We start from the raw sequence: 10,506 nt of genomic DNA, 5'->3' as shown, positions 1-10,506 counted from the left end.
GTCTGACATTTCTGTTTCATATTTGGATATTTTACAAGAAAAAGACTTTGATGGTAACCTAACAACAAAGCTTATGACAAAGGTGATGACTTCAATTTTTCATTCAACTTCCCTTACTTATGTAGCAACATACCCTTTTCACCTGGTTATGGGGTTTTTGTCTCCCAGTTGATTCGATACGCAAGAGCATGCTCTTAGTATGAACAATTTCTAAAACGAGGCAAGCTATTGACAAACAAGTTGATGAAACAAAGATATCAACAGTCGCGTTTGAAGTCATCATTTCGCAAGTTTTATGGTCGAAACAATGACCTTCTCAGCTAATACAACCTTTCATAAATCGAATGCTGATTGACGTTTTCCATCACACTTATTGTTAGGCCATTATTTCAATGCACTCTGAATTGTCTACGTATTTTTTCGTTTTTTCCCGATCATGACAAGGAGCACACGGCAGGTGTGACCGATCGGTATGTTATGCTCACTCCTCCATGGTACCTGATCCCACTTCTGATGTTTTTGGAGGTCCGTGTTTGCTCTGCTCCCGATTTGTATTGTTTAAATGGACTTTGAGCTTGGATACCGTTATCTCCATATTTCATTCATAAGATTTTTGCTATCCTGTCGGATTCAACATGTTCAATGATATGATACAAATCGGATACAAATCGGATTTGGCTAGCGAGGATGGACTCATCAAAACAACATCTATTAGTATTGGAATCTAATTCGGGCCTTACATGCACCTTCTTCTTATTAATTACACAAATTCCAGACAGTGTGCATAAATATCTTACTAATAAAGGCCAAAATTGAATAATGTATATAAAACGCACACAAAGATTGACGTTAAATGTACTCTCATGGTACTGCTATAAGATCAGACAGAGTTTGCTTTTCCCTTGAAGTTCATCCTTTTTTCTTCTCTCGTATAGTTCTTTCATACTTTCCTCCATTTCCTCAATTATTCTCTCCAATTTCCTAATCGTCTTCTGACTTTTCTGAAGAACCAAACCACAATGAAGTTAAAGAGCGCCCCCTGGACCTTTCTGTATATTTTGTACGTTTGGCAAGAATAAATAGGTGTGTTCATGGTTCAGAAATTTATATTTTTATTAAAAGTAGCGTCTATTTAACAGAGTAATATCTTTTATATTAACTCTTTTTTAGATGTATGTTGAATAATGAAAACATGTACAGATAAAAGCCAATGAAGTAAAAAAAAAAAAAAAGTGCCAAGACACATAAAGAACCTACAAAAACTCCAGACTGGAGCGGATCAATGAATAGAATGACTACATCGGAGGAATAAATCTTGCAATATGAGTGTTTAAAAAATAATCACTAATAAATCACTTATTGTATAACTTAAATTACTCTACAATGGTTTTCATGGATTTGCTTTTTGATTCTAACACGTTACTTTGTATATAATAACTGTTAATGTAGCACTTGCATGTTTGACCCTAGATTAGATGAATTTGTTTTAACAGATTTTGCATGTTTGTTTTCAATATTTAATTTATAAATGTTATTGTAGTACATATTTATTTTTAATATTTAATTTGTAATTGTTATTGTAGAATATGTATGTTTTTAATATTTAATTTATAATATCTATTGTAGTATTTGTATGTTTTTAATATTTAATTTATAATGTCTATTGTAGTATATGTATGTTTTTAATATTTAATTTATAATATCTATTGTAGTATTTGTATGTTTTTAATATTTAATTTATAATGTCTATTGTAGTATATGTATGTTTTTAATATTTAATTTATAATTGATATAATTGTAGTATATTTTCATTGCAGTACATGTTTGTTTCTGGATTACCTGAAATGCCCACTCTTGCACTTCTTCGGCTTTCAATTTATGTACGCTTCCGTCTCTTCTAAGAAACATTCCTTGGGGAGTGTAATACAATCGATCCATGTCTTCATTACGACGGACTGTTAGTTCTATCACTTTATAATCCCCTGAAAATCAAACGATAACAGTTGCTTTAATTGTGAAAAAATAATGTGGCAATACTGTAGTATTTCATTCTAAATATTGCAGATCTTCAATGTGTTTATCGATAATTTTATTTTTTAAAATAGTTTACAATGGAATTGTTTTCTTGTATAAAAATAAATTAAAAATATAAAAAGCGTCTATCGTCACTATACATGTCGACTTTCAATCTTTATTGCTGAATTCAAATTTTTACAGGTAACTCACTAAAACTCTTCTCTTATAAACTAAAAATTTCATACGCAATTCAAATATCATCTCATTTCCCCAAACTCCTCCCACATTTCCAAAATAACCAATGCACGGGTATTTAACTGAAATTGCAACATCAACAATAGCTGGTTGACATTAATTAAGTAAGAATTCTCAAAACAGGAAATGCTTAACTTTTTATCTCTGCGCTGAACGTAAATGAAATGTATGGAGGAGTGAGCATCCCCTGACGACCGGTCAAACCCGCCGTGTGCTCTTTGTCATGATCGGGAAATAACGGAAAAATCCGTCGACAATTCAGTGTGTAAATAATGACCTAACAATTAGTATGAAAAACGTCAGTCAACATTTGACTTTATGATAAATTGTAATGTTTGACAAGGTCATTGTATCGACCATAGAACTTACGAAATGACGACTTTAAACGACACTGGTGATATTCTTGTTTCATCAACTTGTTTGTCAATAACTTACATCGTTTTAGAAATTGTTCATACGTAGAACATGCTCTTGCGTATCGAATCAACTGAGAGATATAAACCCCGTATGCAGGTGATGAAGTTATATTGCTGCATAAGTAGGGAGGTTGACGATTGAACAGTTAAAGTCATCACGTTTATCATAAAGCTTGGTTGTTAGATTACCATTAACGTCTTTTTCTAGTAAAATATCCAAATATGAAACACATGTATCAGACTCTTGGTATCTTTTATCTCAAGCTCACTGGGATATATCGTATCGACATAAGAATGGAAATAATCATTAATTAACAATACGTCGTCGATATATCTAAATGTCGAGTTGAAGGCCACAGCTAGTGTTTTCTTCTTTTCAAGTATAAGATTTTAAACAAATTCTGCTTCATATGAATACAAAAATAGGTCTGCTAATAACGGGGCGCAATTGGTATCCATGTGAATTCCAATAGATTGTTGGAAGACCTGGTCTCCAAAAACCACATAGATATTGTCAATCAGAAACTCAAGCATCTTTTTAATATCAACTTCAGAGTACTTGTGTGTACAGTCAGAATGTTTTTTAACAAAATAATTTTGCAAATGACCAATCTTATAATACTGTCATTGGGACAGGAGGGGGTGAGATGTCAATTTAAGAAATATAACACAGATGCTGAAACATCAAAGTAAAAGTAAAATAAACAAATTCACTCCTTGACATTACATATAGTACATGTATAGATTTTTAAAGGGAATATCCTTTTAACCGGCGCACAACAGATAGATACATGTACCAGAGAAAATGGGCGCATTTGGACTGCTGCGGGTGTGTCGTGCAAAAGAGCTAGGTTCACTTTAGGCATAAAAAGGCCCTGTAAATATACCAATTTATTGACTTACAATCTATGTTCCACTTCAAGCATCAAGATAAAGTAGAGACATGGCGCTTTCATTTCCTATCAAAAATTTTCTCCTGAAAGTTCCGATGTAGCATAATATTTTGATACCGCGATATATTGAACCCGGGTTCAATATATCGCATAATATTTTGAACCTGGGTTCATTTTTTCGCTGCGATATAACGAACCCCCTCATAAAATATTGAGCCCGGTGGGTTCATCATATTACGGTTATAATATATTGAGTCCCCTACCCTTTTAATTTAAGAGGGGGGGGGTTCAAGATATTATGACCATAAAATATTGAGTTCCCTTACCTTTTTAATTTAAGAGAAAGGGGGTTCAAGATATTATGACCATAAAATATTGAGCCCCCCTACCCTTAAATTTAAGAGGGAGGGGGGTTCAAGATATTATGACCATAAAATATTGAGTCTCCTCACCTCTTTTAATTTAAGAGGGAGGGGGGGGGTCAAGATATTATGACCATAAAATATTGAGTCCCCTTACTCTTTCAATTTAAGAGGGAGGGGGTTTCAAGATATTATGACCATAAAATATTGAATCCCCGTACACTTATGATTTAAGAGGGAGGGGGGTTCAAAATATTATGACCATAAAATTTTGAGTCCCCCTACCCTTAAATTTAAGAGGGAGTGGGTTCAAGATATTATGACCATAAAATATTGAGTCCCCTTACCCTTAAATTTAAGAGGGAGTGGGTTCAAGATATTATGACCATAAAATATTGAGTCCCCTTATCCTTTTAATTTAAGAGGGAGGGGGTTCAAGATATTATGACCATAAAATATTGAGTCCCCCTATACTTATAATTTAAGAGGGAGGGGGGTTCAATATATTATGACCATAAAATATTGAGTCCCCTACCCTTTTAATTCAAGAGGGAGGGGGGCTCAAGATATTATGACCATAAAATATTGAGTCCCCCTACTCTTAAATTTAAGAGGGAGGGGGGGTTCAAGATATTATGACCATAAAATTTTCAGTCCCCCTAGCCTTTTAATTTAAGAGGGAGGGGGGTTATGTTGAGTAAGACTGCCTCTTCTAAAATTGTGAATTTCATGGCCCCTGGGTCAGGGGTTCTGGTGTTAGGGCGGGGCTCTGTTGATTATATAGTGAAAATGCATTAAATCTTTGAAAATATTCTTCTCTGCTCATGGATATTAAATAAACTAACTAAGTACATAGTTATGATTAGCATGGCTGCCTCTTCCAACATTTTGAATTTCATGGCCCCTGGATCAGGGGTTTTGGTGTTAGGGCGGGGCTCTATTGGTTTTAGTGAAAATGCACTAAATCTTTGAAAATCTTCTTATCTGCTCCTGGGTATTATTTAAACAAAGGAAGTGCATGGTTATGATAAGCAAGAATACCTCTTCCAAAATTGTGAAATTCTGTCCACAGGGTCAAGGGTTCTGGTGAAAGGGGGGGGGGGGGGGGGCTCTATTGATTATATAGTGAAAATTCATAATTTTTTTCAAAATTTTTTTTTGCTACTGGTTATAAAGCAAAGAAACAAGTGTATAGTTATGATGAGCAAGGATGCTTTTACAAAATTTTTAAAACTTGTGGTCCCAGGGGTTCTGATGTGTCTGTGAGGGGGGGGGGGGAGGGGGGCTCTATTGATAATATAGTGAAAATGGGTGAATTCTTTGAAAATCTTCAACTACATGTAATTGCATAGTTATGATGATGAGGGTACTTCTTCCAAATTTGTAAATTTCATGACCCCGGCTCATGGGTTCTGGTGTTAGGGTAGGGCTGTGTTAAATAGTGAAAATGCATTATTTCTTTGGAGATCTTCTCTGCTCCTAGGCATATTGGAGGCAAACAGAGTAAAAAGTTTTAATAAGCAAGGGTTTTTTTAACCAGAATTTTGAACATCTTCACCATTTAGTCAAGTGTTCTGGTCCTGGCCAGGGCTCTATTAATTTGTATTCTACTGAGTGAAGTTATTCCCCTTTGCCATTCACCTTTGATAATTAATCACTGTAAATAATGTATTTGAAAGTGAATAGAATAAGAGAATTATGGGAAAAAATTATTGAATAATACAAAAAGTACTTTCATAGTTTTAATGATCAGATAGACTTGTAAATAATAAATAGATAAAAATGAGACAAAAGTAACTTATTAAATGTTCTTCAAAGACCAAGAGGGGCCAGTGTGAGAGGTCGCAATGTGGGGTTAAAAGTAGTACAGAGGAACTATTAGTTTGTTAATAGTCTGCATGGTGATAGTGCTAAATGGGGGATAAATTAGAATTTAATGTATGAGTTGTTACTGAATACTAGACTAATTATTTCATTGATTCTGATCATCCTATTTCTCTTGCTTTTGGGCAACAAAGCTTCATCTATCAGTTTATTTTATACTCTATGGATCCTCTAAATTGTTGTATTATACTCAGGTGACCGTTAAGGCGCTTGGGCCTCTTGTCTTTTTTTCAAATTGTAAATTATACCAAAAATATTATAATAATAATACAATTAAAAAAAAACTTATGGGATGGGATAAAAGACAAAGAAATAAATATTTCATAATTGTTTTTCCATCAGACATATTAAGTTATTTTAGTTATTTGATGTAGAATATTTGGGGTTTGATGGTAAAAGACAATTATTTTAATTTCCTGGTGGCAACTTCAGACTTCAATATTTTGATTATATTATTTTATTCTCACTTCTTTAGGTATTGCACATATATATATAAAAAAATACAATTTTAATATAAAGATACCCAACCCTCGTGATCTAACAATTAAATCAAAGTTGTTGGTGTGTGTGAGACGGGTGTTAGATACTTTCACTTCCTTTTCCATAGTAGTCTTTAAATGGAGGTTCAATACTTCTCAGCCATAATATTTTCTACCCCTTATAAAATGTTGTGAGGTTGAACATTTCACTGCCATATCTTGAACCCCCTCTTACCATTCAAAAATTATTTTTAGATCAATAATTTTTAAACACCCTCCTGTACACATATATGTCTAATAGGGGGTACAACATTTTACAGCCATAAATCCTATCTTAAACCTCCACCCTAACCTACCAAAAAATTATAAGATTAGGAGGTACAACATTTCAACACCATAATCTTAGGAACCCCTATGCTTTAAACAGAGAATGTCTGTAATGGGGTTCAAAATATTATGGCCGTAAGGCTATAATATAATGAACCTGGGGTTCAAAATATTATGGCCAAAAGGTTATAATATATTGAACCCGGGGTTCAAAATATTATGGCCCTAAGGCTATAATATATTGAACCCCGGGTTCAAAATATTATGGCCATAAGTCTATAATATATTGAACCCCGGGTTCAAAATATTATGGCCATAATATTTTGAACCCCGGGATCAATATTTTATAGGGGATTCAATATTTCGCAGCGATATTTTGAACCCGGGTTCAAAATATCGCGGGGTTCAATATATTAAATGACACCGGTCTTGTAGAGTAGGTTTTCCCTCTAAAATCTTTCCCCCTAGAAAACCGGCTCTAGAGTAGGATTTACCCCGGCCATGAAAATAGGCTTTAGAGTAGGATTTCCCCCCACGGAAAAATAACTCTAGAGTAGGATAGTACCCCACTGAAATCCCACACCAGTGGCCTCTCTGAATTGGAAATAAACGGAGTCGAGTTGGTAAAAATGTACGTGTAGTGTGCATAAACAAGAGGTTAATACAATTACCTTACCATCTTCAATGGTAAAGACTAATGATTTCTATGGGGTGCCTTGGTGTCTAAAAATAACTGAAGAGTAACCATTTCATAGAAGTGCAGAAAACTCGTGCTCACAAGTATCAGAGGAATAAATTTCCATTTTCCTCACTGAAATTGTGTTCTTTATGTTTGCATTCTTTAAAATCTCAGAAAAACATGACTGGGTATGCAGCGTTTTATCATAGAAGAGTGTAGTATGGCAGTTGTATCGTGTCTGCAAGGTAATCCTTTGGAGATGTTTGTTTAAAAATAAAACAATTCAAAAACTGTTGTTTCTATTGAAAAAGAAATACTTTGACTCGATTAAGGAATGTAAAAATGCCTTCTATGAGAAAACACATTTAATAGACACCACATACACAACTATTGCAATATTGCAATTAAAAACTGTGGCAACTGAAAGTATGATGAACCGGGTACGGATGCCAAAGCACCAAGAAACCACTAGGCGAAATCCTAGACATTTTGCTTGATATCGAGAGAGGGGTCACCTTCGCTGTCACAACCTCTCTGACAACCATTGGTCACCGCCAACTTTAGGCTATGCTGCGTAATCAGCGCATTAAAGGTGCGCAATTGACTTCGGGAAATTAGTTTGCGTGCTAGAGGGTCATTTGAGGGTGTTGTGTTGAAATAAAGATATTAACAAATTCGGCTGCAGTAGGAAAAACGCAAATTTTGATTTATTCGTGTCGATGAGGCAGATGTCATATTTGCAGATGGAAATACTAAGTGGTGCGTTAGCAATTTTGTCTAGTGATAAATAAGTGTAATAAATATAATATGTGGGAAACCCGTGGTTGAATATCGGGCGGGAGGGGGGGGGGGGGTGTCAACAAGTACCTGAGGCCGCTATGATCTTGAACGCACCCATGCAATGTGTCGCGATGCTCTACAATGTCATAATTATTTGAACGGAATTCCTAACAATAGTTGTATTAGTGTAGTAACCATCCGACTCCCAAAAAAGAACCATAAAATTGAACTTCGACAGTGCAGTTTAGAGGAATTTTTACTGGAGAGTCATACAGAACTTGTTATCTATTCATGCATGAAATGTGTTTAAGGAACTTAAGGAGAATATTCCATTTATGTATCAGCATACCTTTGCGATTTTCTGATTTTGTAAAGACAGGAGTGAATTTTACGTAATACAAATGAGTAAAGACAGTTGGTTGGATGGTCTTAATTGCTGTATCAATATCCAACCTCATCTCGTCCTCCCAGGCCTGTGAACACGAAACTCCTTTGACATAACCTCAAATGTAAAATATCAATGTTTTAGTCAAAAAAAAATATTTAAAAAAAAAGAAAGAGAAAAAAAACATACATTATCAAGTATTAAGCAAACATTTCTTTTTATTGGATTTCATTTAGATTCAATCTTGCTCTATTGAAAGGAGATGGGTGAACAGATGCGCAGAATGCCTATAGCTTCAGATGTATAAAAATCATAATCAGTTCGTGAATTTAGTATTAAGAGTAAAGTTCTCATTATTGAAATTTATGAAATTATGATTAACAAAACTTATCTGAGGAAAATTTTCTCGGCAAAAGATATTCTGTTAATAAAAATATAGTGTGGTATTCGTGGGGTTCTAACCCTAGTAATAAAAATCATGAAAACCATTTTCCTTCGAGACTACCACGTTAACCACTAAGCTACACAGCTCTTGATGAATTGTGGCATTTAAATCATGTTTCTGATATGACCCTTGACTAAATGGACTTCAAGTATTTTTATCGATAAAAAAGATGCGAATGTTGTGTCATTAAAGTGTATTTTTAAGGACCTTCTCTACACTGCACCCTAATTTCAGGGTACTTTTGTGTAGTTAGACTGACCCGCCACTTGACATAAAATAGAATAAGTTGTAATCTGCACTGTATGACATAATTTAAAATAAATTCAAGTGTTCTAAACATTATATTAGACCAAGATAGATTAGTTGAAGACATTATTTGCATGTATTTTCTCCATCTGAGTAAGGAAAAGTGATTTTTCTTAATCACTACTTCATTGTCTTTGAAGATTTTTCCCGGATAAAAAAGGCAGGCTCCCTATATTAAAAATGAATTAGTTAATTTCAAAATATCCTTCTTTACGTTATATAATTTTTTTAAAGTCCAAAAAACATTTTTCATCGGTGTATAGAGGGTCCTTAAGGTATAGTGGGTCTTTGCTCCATGTTTTTGTTGACCAAAAAATGTTGTTGTTTTTTTTTTTTGCAAACTTTGAGGATAAACTTTGAAAAATATGGAGCGAAGACCCACTCATATCGAAAAATCGTGTTTTAGTATGAGAAAATGATCCTTTTTGCCCTCTATAGTGTGTGTATGCTATTTCATAGGCAAATAATTTCAATCTTAGTGAGATTTTTATGAATTGTGGAGATTTTACATAAAGAACACTTTAATTTTAGATGAAATATCGTAGAAAATTTTCATATAATTGAGATTTATTTTTTCACCTTCATGTTTTCTACACTATAGGCATCGCTCTCGCCTTGTTCGCCTATCTTCTTTTAATATGACATTATTTTCCTACCACCGTCATCTACCCCGAGATACAATGTTCCGCCCTCGCCACTGTTTAGGAATGCGCATACGTATTTTGATAAAAGCTCCTTCCTTGCATTTTTGTCAAATGCTATGCAACCTTCTTTGAACTCCTTATGTCTAGTTTCATTACCTAGTTGCTCCCCTTCTAAGTAAAACTCACGATGAGCTTCATCACCTTTCCCTGTTACAGTATTCTGTCTATTATCTAATGGATATGGGTTGTGTTGATTCTGATTCTGTTGAAAATCTTTTCCTTTAGTCAAAGCATCGTCTTTAAGATCCTTAGATAGAATGTTCTTTCGTAGATTTCCTAGGTACACCGTTTCTTTGTCGATCGACACCATGTTACCTAACTGATAAATAACTGTTTTACCATATCAAAATTAATTCAACAGTCCCATAAAGTGATACAAAAATATATAGATTTATGAATTCATATAAGGGAGATGTCAAAAAGGGAGTTTGAACGTCAAAAAAAGTCTATTTTCTAATATTTTAGAGATTTCATTTTCAACCAAAATAAATCAAATGTATAGCAATCCATGATTCAATTTTGTTTGTACCAAGTATCCTTCCTTTTATCCTGTATTTATGATGCAGAAGAAAGCT

The 10,506-nt window shown here is 34.1% G+C and overlaps 1 protein-coding gene across 1 annotated transcript; it reads right to left on the bottom strand.

Moving 5' to 3' along the window:
• Positions 1-872: 872 nt before the first annotated feature.
• LOC133175716 (schlafen-like protein 1) lies at positions 873-10,241 on the bottom strand. Its single transcript, XM_061310824.1, has 3 exons — positions 9,884-10,241; positions 1,840-1,982; positions 873-1,001 (listed from the first exon to the last, which is right to left on the bottom strand). The coding sequence occupies exons 1-3, from the start codon at positions 10,239-10,241 to the stop codon at positions 873-875; spliced, it is 630 nt and encodes a 209-aa protein (XP_061166808.1).
• Between the last annotated feature and the right edge of the window lie 265 nt (positions 10,242-10,506).

The sequence above is a fragment of the Saccostrea echinata genome, unplaced genomic scaffold (assembly GCF_033153115.1).
Source record: "Saccostrea echinata isolate AGI-Se365-2 ecotype Australia unplaced genomic scaffold, CSIRO_AGI_Sech_v1 ptg000064l, whole genome shotgun sequence".
Classification (NCBI taxonomy): Eukaryota; Metazoa; Mollusca; class Bivalvia; order Ostreida; family Ostreidae; genus Saccostrea; species Saccostrea echinata.
The sequence above is the reverse complement of the archived record's forward strand: the minus strand, read 5'-3'. Positions and strand labels throughout refer to the sequence as shown.